The sequence below is a fragment of the Sorghum bicolor genome, chromosome 2 (genome assembly GCF_000003195.3).
Source record: "Sorghum bicolor cultivar BTx623 chromosome 2, Sorghum_bicolor_NCBIv3, whole genome shotgun sequence".
NCBI classification, from domain to species: Eukaryota; Viridiplantae; Streptophyta; class Magnoliopsida; order Poales; family Poaceae; genus Sorghum; species Sorghum bicolor.
Genome location: NC_012871.2, coordinates 58,875,219 through 58,892,960, shown reverse-complemented (window position 1 = coordinate 58,892,960; position 17,742 = coordinate 58,875,219). Strand labels below are relative to the sequence as shown.

The 17,742-nt window shown below is 41.3% G+C and overlaps 2 protein-coding genes and 1 non-coding gene across 3 annotated transcripts; all 3 read left to right on the top strand.

Annotated features, from left to right (window-relative positions):
• TRNAI-AAU lies at positions 1,688 to 1,761 on the top strand. The gene has a single exon. It is a non-coding gene; the product is annotated as a tRNA-Ile (tRNA).
• On the top strand, positions 4,325 to 5,406 carry LOC8060238 (NAC domain-containing protein 92). Its single transcript, XM_002462325.1, has 2 exons — positions 4,325 to 4,831; positions 4,948 to 5,406. Exons 1-2 carry the CDS (start codon positions 4,325 to 4,327, stop codon positions 5,404 to 5,406), a joined length of 966 nt encoding a protein of 321 aa, XP_002462370.1.
• On the top strand, positions 13,290 to 17,634 carry LOC8060237 (peptidyl-prolyl cis-trans isomerase NIMA-interacting 4). Its single transcript, XM_002462324.2, has 4 exons — positions 13,290 to 13,582; positions 15,500 to 15,609; positions 16,961 to 17,103; positions 17,344 to 17,634. The coding sequence occupies exons 1-4, from the start codon at positions 13,420 to 13,422 to the stop codon at positions 17,384 to 17,386; spliced, it is 459 nt and encodes a 152-aa protein (XP_002462369.1). The 5' UTR covers positions 13,290 to 13,419; the 3' UTR covers positions 17,387 to 17,634.

The following is a 17,742-nucleotide window of genomic DNA, read 5'->3' as shown; positions in this document are numbered from 1 at the left end:
ACCAACCAGCGCCAACGCGTGTACGCCGGCGGGTCGTTCGTCGCAAGCAGCAGCTAGCGGCGTTCCACTGTTGTCGATCTAGCGCATGCATGTACGGTACGGCGACGCCAAGCTGAAACTTCGGTCCACCTTTGCAAAACTGAAGTGGACGTACGCTTGCTGGCTTGCTGCCATGCTAACCGCTGATTGCATTTGCATCGTCCCAACACTCCTGCGTTTTCTTGGTCAGCAGCTCAGAGATTCTAACTCAAGTTAGAAGGACAGGGGTGGTGCAGAACACTTTATGTAGCTCCTAGTGAGAATGAATGAGCGAACAGGAGAGCCGCAGAGCATACAGGATCTACATGCACCATAGGTGATGGCGTTGCATGCTCCTACTGGACGTAGCCCCCGTCTAGGTGCCTGCCCCTCACGTCATGCGCGCGGTCCTGTTAACGAGACCAGGGCGTCGTGTTCACGTCACATGCATTTGCCAGAGGGGTCCGAGTTCTGCCTGCATACATACCCGCTATAAGAAGCAGCGGCCCCTGCAGCTCTGAAGAAACCTGAACCTGATGCTCATGCTCCCCTGAAAGATGCTGGGTAGTCGTCCCTGATCTTAGCTTGGTGCCATGAGACCTTAGCCGCAGCCTGATCAATTATATGTTCGCCATCTTTTGATTAGCTCTTGCATGTGGGAAGGAGGCAGGCTAGCTGAGTATATATTGCAAGCAACTACGCATCGCGTAGCCAAGGATGACTTGCCGGCATTTCTTGGGTCGGATGACTGAGTTGTTGAGCCTGGGGATGAACAGACCCGGATCGACGGCCGGCCGGCAAGTCATCTGTGGCTACGCGTTTGCCTCCTTCTCTTATGCTAGAGCGGTTAAAGATGTCATCTGGATTGGAGGTGTGTGAGTCTGATGCCTCGACGGCTTTCAGGTTAATTACACTACACGTCCTGCGTCCAGAGAGTCAGGGACAACACAAGGTATGAGAATATATTCGCCACCATGTTCGATCTGATCGGTGGAAAAGTTTATGGCTTTGTTTAGTTTCAAAAAATTTTTGGTTTTGGATACCGTAAAATTTTCATTTTTATTTGACAAAATATTGTCCAATCATGGACTAACTAGGGTTAAAAGATTCATCTCGCGATTTTATAGGCAAATTGTACAATTAGTTTTTATTTTCATTAATATTTAATACTCTATACATGTACTGCAAGATTCGATGTGACGAGAAATTTTGAAAAGTTTTTGGTTTTTGAGTGAACTAAACAAGGCTATAGGTTCACGGCGCAATGGCAAAGGTCATTGGTTGGGGGGCTCCCACCCAGGGTTCAAATCCTGGGTGCGGCACTTTATTCTGGATTTATTCTAGGATTTTCCGGCGCTATGCATTAAGTGGTAGGCGACGTACCCGTCGACAGCGAGGCGCCTGTGGTGACTTCGTGAACTTCAAGATTTGCTGACTCAGTCCTTCGAAGGTGCTCATAGGGGTAGGATTTGCGTACGTGTGTTCATAAGGGTGAGTGTGCGTGCGTGTTGAGTGTCTGCGTTGTACCGTGTAATCTCAAAAAAAAAAAAGGTGTTTTCGTGCGTTGTAGTGAACAAAATCGGGTCACTTAGCCATGTCACTCTCTTTGGCATTAAGATTTTAATAAGATTTCAAACAAAGAAAATGTCTTCAAATACTCATTCAACAAGGCCTATTAGCTCAGTTGGTTAGAGCGTCGTGCTAATAACGCGAAGGTCGCAGGTTCGAGACCTGCATGGGCCAATATTTGCATTGGGCTTCTTTTTGCATTGGGTCAGACTGCATGGTCTATTTTTGCATTGGGCCAGACTGCATGGGCTATTTTTGCTTCTTTTTACATTGGGCCAGAATTTTTGCGGCATTGGGCCAGACTCCATGGGCTATTTTTGCTTGTTTTTTGCATGAGGACAGAATTTTTTTCACATAATTTTTGCTTATACATTCGTTCCTTCACGTCGATTTGAAGCACACAATTTTTATAGTGGCTTAATTTATATAAAAAAATTATATATGATCTAATGAGTATAAAATTTTTAGTACAATTCAAACATACAATAGTTAGCCTGCCATAAAGATTTCATTACAATTGGATCATAAAAACTGCAGTTAAGAATTAATTATAGAAAAGCATATAGAAAAAATTTGTATTAAAGCATACCATATTATATGTTCACTATGTAGAACTAATCTTGTGGAGTCCAAAAATAGTTTTTTATATATATTTTTATGATTTTTCCTGTGATTTAGTTTGATTTTTTTTAAATATTTAGCCGAAATAAATAAAAGAGATAAAGATAAAATTGTCTTTGAAAACCGCTTATAACCAATTTAGGAAGGTGTTTTACCTAGTTTTTTAGTCCAGGAAGAAAAAATATACTTTCGCAAAAGTTGAGGAGGTAATGTGGACTTTTTTTCTTAGCAAAAGACTTTCTATTTTACGCCAGACTATTTTCCTACCTCGGCCTAAATATACTAGTCGAGCTTCTTTTATCTGTATGAATATTACGTATATTCGTACGTGGAGACACTACTACCGAAAAGGTTTATAGATGCGGTTTCTAACTCCAAGTCTCCAAAAATCAACAGGCAGCTAGGTCCTACAAAACAATTTCTAGATGCGGCTAGAAACGAGAACCACCTCTAAAATTAAATTTCTAGAGACCGTTGTACAAACAAAATTTTAAGCAGCCATTGTTGGTAGCCTGTCTCTATAAAATTTTTTTCATCAAAATTAGAAATTAATATTTCAAATTCTAAATATACATATAATATGTATATATGAAACAATTTGAAAAGTCAATAAGATTACACATGAAAAATACTTATGTGATAGAATGAGATAGTACGCACTTTGATAATAATTATAATCAAGTTGATACAAACAAGTGTCATAAAGTAGTAAAGTACACACCAAAATTTGTACAAACAGAAATAGGCTACATAGTTTACCTAAGTACAAAACCAAGTAGAATATACCCACTGTGGCGCTCACCACTACCGTCGTATGTGATAATTTGTATAGTGTCGATGGTGTATGCTATAACACATCGTTGATATGAAGTAACATATTGATTAGTGCACTCTTCCTCACTTTACAAGTCTAAGCACAAAGTCTACTAATGACGGATAGCAATGGTCTGATATATATATAATTGGTCCTAGTTCCAAAGAAACATTCACACGATCCTAGAATTCATGTTTAGTGTACGTTGAGCCACTGTATTGGTAACCCAATTGATACATGGCTTGAAAGCTACAACTACCGTAGGTTAAGTCATGGTACTCAAAAATGTATTTTTAGAGGCAACTTGTTTAGTGGGATCTGATAGATGGCTCTGTGGAGGCGCTGTATTTCCAGTCGCCTCTACCAAACAATACTCTGTTGCTGAAAAACATTTTTGTAGTAGTGAAGATGAAACAAAAATATGTTTCGGTTGATTTACTTGTGTATTTCTTTCTATGATACTCTCTGCATTAAAAAATCATTATAGATTTGGACTAACTCAAATTTTCTTAAGTTTAACTGTGTTTATAAAAAATAGTATCAATATATGTCCCTCAAAAAAGGACTATTACGAAAATATGTTTCATTGTGGTACTACAAATCATAAATACTAATATTTATATATATAATTAGTTAAGTTGAGATGGATTGACTCTTAGCAAAATGAGAATGCTGTTCTTTTTGACATGTCTCTCAACAATGAGGTGTGTCTATATAAATCTGTCGTTTCTGAGATATGTTTGTTTAGTCTTTCAGAAAATACACATACATGCATATGTGTTTGTAATTAAGCTAGCGTCTGTGTGAACTTAAAAAAACCACAAGCATTCGTTTTAAAAAAACCACAAGCAATGCGTAATATGTTACTTGTAGGAGTAACATATACATGCACCGATCAAAAAAAAAAAAACCAATGCAGACGTAGTATGTTACTTGTAGGAGCAACATACATATGCACCGACGTGGATCGACTACGTGCTTGTAAGTACATACAAATACGTACATCACGACACGTGTGCCGACGCGTACGTATAAGCAAGCAGCAGAGCTAGCAGGCTCTCTCCCTACGGAGTAACGTTTCTCACAGCCGCAATTTGCCAAATACGCGCGTGAGACCTGAGGTCGTCGTTGCTGCCCTGCACGCGGCCTGCCACTATAAATTGTTCGCTCCATCGGTTGCTTCGATCGCACCATCATCACTCCCCCACCGCGCCACAAACCGCCGGCGCATCCACCGGCACCGGCAGCCGAGCACTCTCTGCCCGCTGACCGCTCGACGCCGATCCTCACGGACGATTCAGGATGGAAGGTGATGGTGACGGGCGACGCGCCGCGCCCGGGCCGCTGCCGCCGGGCTTCCGGTTCCGGCCGACTGACGAGGAGCTGCTCACGCATTACCTCGCTCCGAAGGTGGCCGACGCCGGCTTCGACCCCGCCGCGCTCCGTGAGGTCGACCTGTACAAGGCCGAGCCCTGGGACCTGCTGCCGGCCGAGGGCGGAGAGGACGGCGGCGGCGTCGGCTACTTCTTCTGCAGGAGGAGCGTCAAGTTCCCGTCGGGCCTGAGGACCAACCGAGCCACGCGTGCCGGGTACTGGAAGTCCACCGGGAAGGACAGGGTGGTGGTGGCGAGCAGGAGCAGCAGCAGCCGTGGTGACGACGACTGTCCCCTCGGCGTGAGGAAGACGCTCGTCTTCTACCGCGGCCGCGCGCCTACAGGCCACAAGACCAGCTGGATCATGCACGAGTACCGCCTGCTCCACGGCCATGGATACACATCTCCAGTAGTGCATGCAACAGCAGGAGCCCAAGTACAGCTCTGTCTCTCTCATCATCTCATGCATCTAGATCTCTGATTAGAATTCGCCTCCTAAGCATATGTTGACTGTGATGTTCTGCTTGTTTACATGCTTCTTTGTTTTGGCAGAGTGAGTGGGTGATTTGCAGGATGTTCATGAAAAAGGCACCAGGAGAAACGAGCCAGCCGGAGCAGGAGGAGGCAGTTCTTCACCCTCCTCTCGAAGATCATATGCAGCCGCCGCCAGTCGATGACTGCGGTGGCGAGACGCCGGCGCCGGCGGCGGCAGCTTCCGACTCGGATCATCAGCACGTGAACTGCTTCTCCAATATTGCTCTTGCTATGGTCCCGGGTGACACTAATTTCCATGGAATAGAGAGCATGCTGCAGCTGAACCGCCATGGCCATGAAGAGCTGTGGATGAACTATCCAGAGTCAACCTATCCACCCGTAGCGGCGGCATCGACCTCAGGCTCAGCAGAAGCAGCTCTGCGACTCCGTGACGAGCTGGTCGCAGATAGCAGCTTTGATCTGCTACCGCAGCTGCTCGACTACGACGAGGCCTTTCCGTTTCTTCAGGACTTCTGAATTCTGATGCCGTGCTACAAATTATGTACTATTTTTTCGAAAGATCACATATTATGTACTCGGCAAAAGGAAAACGCAAGTCGGTCGTCAGGCTTGTGATTCTACATGCCTCTGCAATGTACAGTGTAGCAAGACACATGGGGCTGATCAGGTCCCACATGTCAACCACATAATTAATGAGTGGCATGTTGTGAACCATCATGTGGCTAGATCAGCAGCATGGAGTTGTTGCATAGTAGTAACCATATTGTTTTGATGCATGCATATATGGATATATTCGTGCTGTATTGTATTATGTACGTTATACGTACGTCTGTTTCTTGTGTATATATGAGTTCCACATCATGTTATATGATGTATATGTTGTCAACGGCCATGTGGTTATGTCATCCTTATGTTATAGATTTCCTTAGTGACAATGTTTTGTCTTGATTTGGTATGGGAGTGAGGAATTCTCTCAGTTTATGGCCTAGGGCCAATCTTAATGGAGATTTTATGAGAGTTTTATGAGCATTAAAAGCTGATGTGGCATAGTATTGGTGATGAGAGATATGATAAAAAGTTCCATAGGACGAAATGAGTTGGGGATGAAACTTATCTATATTGTTTCCAACACATTGGAGTCTTGAAAACAGTGACATGAAACTCCCACTAAGAGTTGGCTCATATCGTTGTTGTCAAGCCTTAGGGTGGCCATTGAGACGCCTTTGGTCACTGTGCCTTGCCTATGAAGGCCCCTCCCTCAATTGTTGTTCACGGTAGTGCTCCATTATCTTTGGTCATGGAAGAGAGGCCCTCACTAATGTTCTCCTTCTTAATGTCATTGTTGGTTGTCATGGTTAGAGCCTCATTTGTGGGTGATGGATCTGCTAGTGGGGTGAGAAAATGTCTTCAAAATGCTTAGTCATTGTGGGTGATGGTAAACCTTCTACCTTGGTTCTCCTTCTAGCTTGTGATTTGGGTTCGTTACTCTTCGAGTTTGGGCTCCTATATGGCTACATGTTGCTTGGGAGCTCATAATTGGTTGTGGTTGAGCACTGAGAAGTTTGTGTTTCCCTTGTGAAACTAGTGGAAACCCTCAAGCTCGAACTTGTTGATTGGCTTGAGAAGAGGTGGGGATTGAAAAAGACTCCAAGCCTTTGTATCTCCCTCAACAACGAGGACATAGGCAAATCTTTGTGGCTCCACTGAACCTCAGGGTAAATCTTGTATCTTGACTCTTGTTGTTGTTTTTTGAGCTCACCTCTAATTTGAATTGCTATATTAGGGTTTTCACGCGATCTATTTTTCTGTTGAGTTCTACCTACAAGGACTTGATGCTATGGGAAGTTGAGACCGCGAGGAAGACTAGTATTCAAATCAATTTGTTATTTACACTTTTTATTTTGAGCTACATTAATTAGTTTCAACTAGGAAACATGGAACCTTTGTAGATTTGTCCACAACTTTCGTACTGCGGAAGTTCCATGGGAATCTATAGAACCTCCACAGTCAACTAACCGCTACAATCGAGTTTAAGTTTTTAAGAGGCCTATTCACCATGTAGGCCTTGCCTCATCCTTTCACATCATCTTATTGATCCTAGCTTAATTACAACTTATTGGAAACATTAGTCCACTGGTTGTTATTCAATTACCAAAATCAAGCTTAGGGCTTTTAGCTGTGAGTTAGCCACAAGCGCACGTGACCGGTTAGAGACTAAGTAATAGAACAACATCAATTCCGTGGATCATGTAGCTAGAGACACATATTAACTTAACATATCTCTGATACAAGGATGCATACTATTGACAAGGTGTGAACAACACGTCCCTGATGCTAATTGCACATTAGAGACATGTAGAAAGTTCACGTGTCTATAGAACATTGCCCGTCTCTGAAGCATACTAGAGATGAGAGATGTGGTCAAAATTTATGCTCTCTGTGTGCTACCTTTGAAAGACGGTATGTAAGACCAGCGTCTCTCAAAACATTAGGGACATGTCTCAAGTACATGAATCTTTTATTCCTAGAACATTAGTGACACATCTTGTTGTTATGTGGCCCTAGGCAAACTCGATAGGGACACATGGTATATGCGCATCTCTTACAATTGCGACTCTTCATATTTTAATGTCACTGATGTGTGTGTCTTCTTTGTACTGTCATATAGCAAGGATCGTCTACAGTGCCACAACCATTTCTACGTTCCTGGCCATTGCCTTCTCTCTAAAGTAACATGATATATTAAAATTCAGCAGCCAGTAACATCGACAAATTCTTGTTTGACAAGTTTCAACTAGTCGATGCTGACACAAAGTATAGATTACTGTAATAAAGCATATAAATACCAAGGTTGGACTCTGAAAGTGTATCTCAGAGGGGAATCAAGAAGCATCAGTTTTCAAATATCCGTAGTAAACATCGTATATGTAGGCGGAGAGAGGTTGGCCTAGTGTGTTTTTCCTAAAAAAATGAAACAAGCTGGATGGTGAGACTTATTAAATTTGGGCATCAAACAAAGCATCAGTTCTCAATGGGATTTAAATATCTACGTTCAGAAATAAGATTTATATATCTGTAGGAAACGTTGTCATGTTCTGACTTTTTTGCTTATAAAAGAAATCTTGAAACAAGCTGGTGAGACTTATTTGGATCCTGATGGCCACTTCAGTATGCAGTTATCATCATTTTCAGATTTTTTGTTACCGCTTGCTTCTTTCTTTTGAGCTGAGGATTAAGATAACACTGCAGCTAATTCTGCTGTCATCACCTTTTTGAAACGTTTCTTAAACCTCAACTTGCGTCACTTCACGACGCACCGTCTAGTTAGAGACTTAATGAGAGCGTGAGACTCGTTCAAAGATGGCTAAATAAAATAAAAAAGAGATCCGCTAGAAGTCACGGGCAAATTATGCTGTCATAGATTCTCGCTAACCACAGTATATTAAAGTCCTTATTGTTAAAGTATAAATGGATTGTCTATTAGTTTAAAGGTTACGTAAAACCAATAATTGATGCATACAATCCTTATTAATATGGAATATATCATGACCAGAGGTCTTAGATTTAAATTCTGATCGATTAGCACAGTTCAATATAACAATTACCGCTCACTCATGTATTCCACATCTGAGACAAAAGAACAAGTAAATTGTCAACCCCCCCCCCCCCCCCCAAATCACTATATAAGTGAATTATGGACAGGACGTGTCCCAAGATTTTACAGAGTTGACCTTTTGTTTCAGAGCTATATATACTACATATAGAATAAATAGAAACAGCCGCATTAGCGTGGTTAATAGTGGTGGAGCAGGATTAGGAGAACACACGCTAACTTAAATCACTGTTTTCATTAATATCCATGTTCTAAATAGTAAGGCGTCTTGAGTTTTTCAAGATACATTGGTTTTTAATACTATGTATCTAGGCATACAGTGGCGGAGCCAGGATTTGAGTCTTGGTTATTTCCTTGCTAGTGTTTGGTGAGTCGTCACTTAGCTGTTGCCTCTAACCTAACCGATGTAGGCCCTCGTCAGTCGCCATGTAGGCATAGCATAGAGATAGAGGTCGCGCCCGCGCTATATGTCCCGCGCTGCCAGGAGCTTAGAACACTGGGAACCAGCAGTGCCGCCACCACGTCATGCCTGGTCAGGTAGGGTTAGAGATTTAGGAATGAGGATTATGGAATTGTCTCCCACTCATGCCTCGTTCACTCACATGAAAAAAATACTTTTATTATACATGCTGCTATGTGCATATTTCGATTTATCTTGGAAAAGAGTTTAGAAACAAGATATGATTTGTACTAATATTTGGTGGCATGAGTCAATATGTATGTGGTTTGAAGATAAATAATTAGGTTCTCATTTGCAGAAACAACAAAATAAAATAATTTCGGTAATAGAGCTAACATAGAATCTGTGTAGAAAAATGAATACAATGATAGATTAAAAAGAATGAGAGAGAAATTTTATTTTCTAAATATAGAAATGCTAATATATTTGATATACATATATATAAATATACCTATATATACTTAGTGCATAAAAAAGTTGGGTATTCCTGGGAATAGCAGGAATACCCGTGTATCCGCCCATGTAGGCATAGTATATATTAAGCGCATAGCAAAAGCTACACATCTTAAAAAAACAAAACATCTTAATTATAATTTTTGGAATGGATGGGGTAGTATAAAAAATTCACATGTGTAATGCATTTTGTCACTAAGTTTCTTCCGGGCCGAATCCAGAATATGCTTATTACAATTATCTACATAGTGGCATATATAAGCTCGACCTTTCAAATTTGCATTAAATTAAAATGGGATTGGGAGTGAATTGAATCACTCATCCGATCTCTGATTTTCATTCCACGCATTTCTGACAAATAATGCACACATGCGCCTAAAGAAAATGTATAAGCTCAGTTCGATTGCCTTATAATCCGTACTTTTTTCTGTCAGCCAGCAGCGTTTTGCTCTCACAATAAATTAGCAAATACTCCCTCCATCCCAAATTGTAAGTCATTCCAAGAATCTTAGAGAGTCAAAGCATTTTCACGTTTGACCAAAATTATAGAGAAAAATACTAAGATTTGTAACATAAAGTGAGTATACTATAAAAATATAATTAAGAAAGAATCTAATGGTACTTAGTTAGTACCATAATAATAATTATTTTATAATATAAATTTGGTCAAACTTAGAAAAGTTTGACTCTCCAAGATTCTTGAAATGACTTACAATTTGGAATGGAGGGAGTAGTATTTTCAGTTATGATTTTTCAAACAATCAAACATGCTTATAGGATGCCCAAGAAAACGTTGTGAGTATTACCTCACTGCAAGTCTGCAATGTACCAAAAAGAAGTTTTGTGCTCATATATATGCAGCATGGGGATTGCAGGGGAAAAAAGAAGTAGCAGATGGAGAGTTTAACTAGGTACTGTACCTAGCTACTCTTTTTGTTTTTGGCAAGCGGGCACACATGATCGAATTTAGGCGAAACTTCTGCATGCTGATTAACATATTTAGCATGCATGCTCTACGTTTTTATTTTTGAGTTGTTAACTCTCTTTATGCATGACACTTCTTTCGACGTACTAATAATGGCGACCGACCATACTGGATGCCTGCATCGTACACACATGCATAATTAAGAACCTCTTATCATTTGGCATTACTAGGGCCTTGTTCAGTTTGCAAAAAAATTTGGATTCGGGTACTGTAGCACTTTCGTTTGTTTGTGGCAAATATTGTCCAATCATAGACTAACTAGGATCAAAAGATTCTTCTCGCGATTTACAGGTAAACTGTGTAATTAGTTTTTATTTTTATTCATATTTAATGCTTCATGCATTTGTTGTAAGATTCGATGTGACAGAGAATCTTGAAAATTTTTGGTAGTTTTTGGAAACTAAACAAGGCCTAGGCTTCCATCGATAGGCGCGTAGCCAAAATTCTGCCAGTGAGTTTTGTCGCCACTCGCCAGTCGATCATGGCGCTGTTCGTTTTAAAATCTTCCGAATTTGTAATATTCTGTAGTATTTTTTTTCTCGTAACAAATCAGTGAATAATATTTTCAGCCATAATTTTTTAGACCAAGAGAAGGTTGGATAAACACGTGTACGATCGTCGCCATCAAATGAAACAAACAAAGCATGCTGCAAGACCCTTCTTCCTGGCAGGCACGGGGCACCTGAGAGGCTTGCACGGCACAACCACCAGTCCATGCATTAGTTAGCTGTCTAATTACCCTTCCTTAAACTAGGGTCTTGTTTAGTTTCAAAATATTTTGCAAAATCGACACTGTAGCTTTTTCGTTTGTATTTGACAAATATTATCCAATCATGTACTAACTAGGCTCAAAAGATTCGTCTCGTCAATTTCGACCAAACTGTGTAATTAGTTTCTATTTTTGTCTATATTTAATACTTCATGCATGTGTCTAAAGATTCGATGTGACGGAGAATCTTAAAAATTTTGTAAAATTTTTTTGGAACTAAACAAGGCCTAGCTAATAGCTAGATAGTGCATCTGTGCAGGCCACTTGACGATTCTTTACAAGCAGGTTGCTTGGTTAATTTGCATAGAATCTCTGAGCTCGAGTTAAGTGTACTTAATCATGGCTAATCATTCTCACTCCCCATAGAAAAATGACCTGCCCCGGTCAGAAAGCCAAGCCTCCAAGGACATGGCGGCGTTCAATTGGGCCAAGCGAGTCCGGCCTGACCGCTGCACAGTGGTTCAGGGGACACGGCGGCGGCTGCCGGCTTTTGATAAATCCCGGAGCCGTCCAGCGCCAGGCAGGCGAGGTTCATCGTCCCCGGCCGCCTTCCGTCCTGCGGCGCGGTCAGATTACGAGAGGTGAGATCTCGTTAGATCGCGGCTGGCGTCAGAATATTTCCGACCCAGCTTCTTCGAGTAGTAGCGCACCCTCATAAGGCCCCGGAATGTTGGCTCGATTGGAGATGAAAATTGTTTGGGTGTCACATCGGATGTGTCGGAAGGATGTCCGGAAAGTTTTTTAGAAACTAATAAAAAAACAAATTACATAACTCATTAGGAAACTATAAGACAAATCCATTAAACATAATTAATCTATCATTAGCACATGTGAGTTACTGTAGCTAATCATGGAGTAACTAGGCTTAAAAGATTCGTCTCACGTTTTTCAATCAAACTGTGTAATTAGTTTATTTTTTTATGTATATTTAATGTTCCATACATATGTCCAAAGATTCGATGAGATGGACGAAAAAATTATAGGTGAGGGGGCCTAAGATTTGTTCGAAGGAGACGGCATTTTTCTGGGATGGAGACAGGTCTACCAAACTACAAGCTACCAAGAGTCAGGTTAAGTGCTGCTGCTTGAGTCTTGCAAAGTTGATGCAGGTTAATTAGTCTGCATGACTGCATGCGTGTTTGCAGCAGCCATTAGAAGCCTAGAAGTTGGTAGTAGTACATAGTTAAGCTGATTATTGATTCCTTTTTTGTGCCAGTTGATATTTGTTTGTAGGCCTGAGGAAATGAGGAATCTCAAGCACACAGGGTTCTCAGGCAGGGGGGACTTGAGACCACCACGTTCAGGTGCTGAATCCGCCTGTGATGTCAAGATAAAACAGTAGGGGAAGAAGAACGTTGTGAAGTGTTCTTTCCCTCTTGAACTTATTTGGATACACTTGGTATTCACCTCAATCCACACGTATTATTGTGGATTATGGTGAAAATTTGGATTGTCCGCGCAATGCAGCCAAACAACCATCGATTAGGTGGAAAATGTGGACGTGTTTCCAAGCTTGTTTGCTTGAGCTTATCAGCCGAATATGTCAGCCATTCAACAGTGTTTTTCTCTCACAACAAATACTTCATGGCTTATTAGTCAAACGAACGGGGTGCATTCACATAGATAACAAAAAAACCTGGACTTTCAATACTAGGCCTTGTTTAGTTCCCACAAAATCTAAAAACTTTTTTAAGATTCCCGCCACATCAAATCTTGCGGCGCATGTATGGAGCATTAAATATAAATAAAAGAATAAACTAATTGTACAGTTTGTCTGTAATTTGCGAGACGAATCTTTTGAATCTAGTTAGTCCATTATTAGACAATAATTGTCAAATACAAATGAAAATGCTATATTTATAAAATTCAAAATATTTTTGAATCTGAACCAGAACTAGGCTCCACCCTGTGCAGTTCTGAGTGCAGAAAATTTCTCTGTCCCAACCAATTATTTCTCCACAGTCGGACTATAGTACCATGGCACTAATGGGCTTTTCAAAATGGAGAGGAAGAGATCAGTCGTCCAATTTCAGCCCAATGTATCCGATTAGAAGAGCCGGGCCACTAATTCGGCCCAATAAGGCCTTTTACATCACAAAGGGGGCAAAAAAAAGAAGATATGCTCTATCTTCGTCGTCCTCCTCCCGTCGTCGTCGTCAGTCGTCGTATCTGAGCCAAATCTTACTTGGAAGTAGGGTTTTGGCCTGTCCAATCCGATCCACCCACCTTGTGCAGTTGCACTTGCAGCGATGGGGAAGGACTCCAAGCCGAAGGACGCCAAGGGGAAGGACGCCAAGGGGAAGGGCAAGCAGGCGGCCGGCTCCTCCGGCGGTGACGACGGCGGCGGCAAGGGAGGCAAGGGCAAGGGCGGCAAGTCCGCTGACGGACTCGGCACCTGCACCTACGTCAAAGGTACCGTTCCTTCTCCGTTGGCCTGGATGTATTGCGCGCGAGGAAAGCTTGCGGGGTTACGGTCAGATCTCACGTTTTTGGGAGGTGCCTCAGGTCTTCAGTAGGATGGGCAATCCCTAACGTAACTGACTGTGATTCTCGTTTTATAGGATATGTCGTGAAGAGAAAATGACTCTCAAATAGGACTCTAAACATTTGTTTCTCTTAAATAGGACTCTAAACATTGTTTGTAAGCTCTTATGACATTTCAATACAATTAACTATTTTTTCTCATCTCCCAAATACATATATTTTCGTATTTGACCTTATTGCCCTTGCATGTGTGACTGTACGAGCAACGATTTATCTGCCTCGTTAGTCTCCTCGTCTACTCAGGCCGCTGCCAGACCGCGGCTAGACTCAGGCCGCCGGCCTTCTTCCTCCCCTCGGCCATGGACGTAGCATACTGTACATGCTGGAGGGTTTTTTTTAGGAAGCTGTACATGGCTCCATGGCCCAATGGCCAGGCGGTGGCCAGCCAGCCTAGGCCATGCCCACGGCCAGGGAGCAGGGCCAGACCAGCAGTGGCGGAGCCAGGATTTCACAGCTGGGTATTCCACGTATAAAAAATTTTCAATGTATATGTGCAATAGTGATAGGGGACAAAATCACTACAAATTTGATCCTGGTACACAGCTCAAGCAGTACATATAACTTTCTTAAAATATATGCTAGATAAAATATTTGTTTATCCTGGTAACAAGGCATCAGGCAAAGTGAGCCTAGTGTCGCTCCTGGTAATAATCAAAGTATATATAAATTCTTTATCTATATTACAAGAACACAATGCAACATTTTAAAAAAAAATCAGAACGCGACAAAAAAAAACGAAACCTTCAATTTTTACTTTAAAGAATAAAAAGTAAATGTGAGATTTTTGTGTTCATGGTATATGAGAAAGGCGTTGAGGGGGAGGGGGGCGTATATGAGAAAGCCTACAGACCACTGACCGCCGCCGCCGCTAGAGAAATACTGTCGATGTAGTTTCTTTCGGATGAGTTCATGAGCTGCCGCTACAAGTTGACGTTGTTCTACTAGGCTTAGAGCAACTTTAAGAGTTTAACTATTCTTGTTGTTTATGCTTTTTCAGAATTTGTATAGCAAAAAGTAGACTCCAAGTAATATGCTATCTAATTTTGTAAAAATAGGAAGTTGGCTTTCTCTTGATTTTCGGTGACTATATATAGCTTATTACAGACGCTAACTATAAGACTTTGTAAAATAACAAGATTGTTGTAGATCTCTTCTTTTTTTTAGAAATTTTCTATTCGACAAAATAGCTAAACAATAGAATTTGACAATTAATTTTAGCCAGACTATTGGAGTTGCTCTTATGGGCTACATATTTGCAATATTCAACAAACTAACATATATGCTGATTATACATATGTGTATATATACATATATTTGTGTTTATCACAAAAATCATGGGTATTTCATGGAATACAGGGGCATACCCCTAGCGCCGCCCATGCAGACCAGCCAGCCCAGGCCATGGCCACGGCCAGGGAGCGGCCAGGGAGCCGACAGCCATGACCACGGCCAGGGAGCGGCCAGCGAGCGGCAGCCAGACAACGTTAATAAAGCCCAGGGGTAAAAGAGTCATGTCATGGCCAAATACATATATTTGAGGACTTAAAACATAGTTAATTGTATTAAAATGTCATTAGAGCTTACAAACAGTGTTTAGAGTCCTATTTGGGAGAAACAAATATTTGGAGTCCTATTTGAGAGAAGCCACAACGATTGGAGTCCTATAATAGCCATTTTCTCGTGAAATTGAGTTGCAATTAGCGTTGCCGTTAGTTATTATGTGGTTTTCAGTTGGAAGTAAACAAACAAAACCTGATTGATGATTATGCTGTCCTACATCTGCAGCTAGGCACGTATTGTGTGAGAAGCAGGGAAAGATCAATGAAGCTTATAAGAAGTTGCAGGATGGATGGCTGGACAATGGGGACAAAGTCCCTCCTGCTGAGTTTGCTAAGGTAAGGGCCTTATGATGGGCACTGCTCACTCAACTAGGCTCAAGAATAGTTAGGTTTCCTACTTTGCTTAGATGAAAAGGGTAGTGAGTGACTATGCACATTGATACTGACTAGACTTCGTTATTTTGTGACTTTGGGAGTTTTACATTTAATAACATTATTAATTACAGCCCTTGTACTTATTCACGAGGCACAGTTAACTGTCTGCATCACTGTTTTCATTCACTGATAGTTTCCTGTCATTTTGAATGAGTTGATGATCTTTGGCTGCACTTTGATAAGGATCCTGACTGTTGTAAGTCCATTCGTTTCATGGCAACTGCAGAGAATAGACATTGTGTATGGGCAGTGATTAGTTAAAGGTGGGGTGCTTTTGCTGGCATCTAAATGATGCATGTATGTTATTGTATTGATGAAAGGTTTTAGGTGATTTTATTGGGGTTGGCAACATACTACCTCTGTCCTAAAATATAAGGTATCCGAGTTTGTCCTAAGTCAAACTATGCTAAGTTTGACCAAGTTTATAGAGAAGAAGATTAACATCTACCACATCAAAAATGTAATTTATGAAATTACATTTCACAATATACCCAATGATGCTATTTCATGTTGTAAATATTATTCTTCTTTTCCATAAGTTTGATCAAATATAGTATAGTTTGACTTAGAGCAAACTCTGATACAGTTATATTTCAGAATGGAATGGGTATACTTGGCTGTTGGCTTAGTCATTTTCTGACTGGGAACTAGTCTGGGTACTGCTCTCCAAATGATGAACTATCATAATAGCTTTTGCTTGGAAAGGAGCAAAGGCAAGTTATAGCTAGATCACTGTAAATTAGTTTTATGTTCTTGTTCCTACAAGGCTTTGGAAATCTGTGTTTATGTGCAAGGGCAATGAGAAAGTTGCAGTGCAAAGGGTATTTTGTAGCGATTCTGTTTAGGAGGCTATTACGTCACATGCATTTTACTATTCTCTTGGAATTAGGAATGCCAGTTCTGGTGTAAACACTAATTGAAATTTGCTCGGCTCGTGAACCTTGGGAAGCCCAATTGGAGATTGGAATTGCATAGAGTACTGAAAATAGCCAATAGTGAATGTTCCCCATTCAAAGGTTGATGAACTTATGATTCAGTTTGAGATCTGCTTGGAGCATGCTTGTAGCTACTATTTAGTGGGGTGCATGTGACATCAACTTCCGGTTGTTGACATCATATATGTTACTGGACTTAAAATCTGTTCTTCTATTTACAATCTGACTGACTACTTTGTTGAAGATTTTCTCAGAAGTTTTTATACCATTAGATACCAAAATGATAATACGTCCTTTCTTTCTTTTTCAAACTACAGGTAGCACAAGAGTATTCTGAATGCCCATCAGGGAAGAAAGGTGGAGATCTTGGTTGGTTTCCGCGTGGCAAGATGGCTGGCCCTTTCCAGGAGGTTGCTTTCAACACACCTGTGGGAGCTTGTAGCGCACCATTCAAGTCCACGTATGCCTTTGTCACTGTTTTTCTTCCATTGTTTGCCTATTGAATATCCTGGCAGTAGTGCCCATGGCACAAGTCCTGGTCATCAATGCTGCATTTTTCCTTTGGACTTGAAAATAGGCTCTTACGCTGCTTGAAAATATGGAAAACACTGAATGCTCTTGAAAATATCGTCTTCATTAAGGCTCCTGATTGTATCTCATCTTTTATCAGCTGCTTACTAAGACACTGTTTTCTGTGCAGGCATGGGTATCACTTTATCCTCTGCGAAGGAAGGAAGAACTGATCCAGAAGTGTGATTCAGGTTGGGGAGACTGCATCATCATGCTGTATTATGCAAACTACTCGTCTTCTCTAATAAGCGCTGGACATGTGTACTTTGTGTTGGGCTATTCGCATCCCGGCCCTAAGGACTTGCCAAAACAAAAGAATGTGTGTTTTGCTGTAATTAACATATGATACTGGTAATCTGATATGGCATACCTATCCGGGTCGGTTAACAGGTGGGGTTTTAGCATGTGCATGCCATTTATGTTTCAGACACCATCGCGGTACCACGTCGTGGTAATACCCTCTTCGTCCACCTTCTGTTTTTTTTTTTTGAAACAATCCACCTTCGTTTTTGAGTGGGGCGTGTGTTTG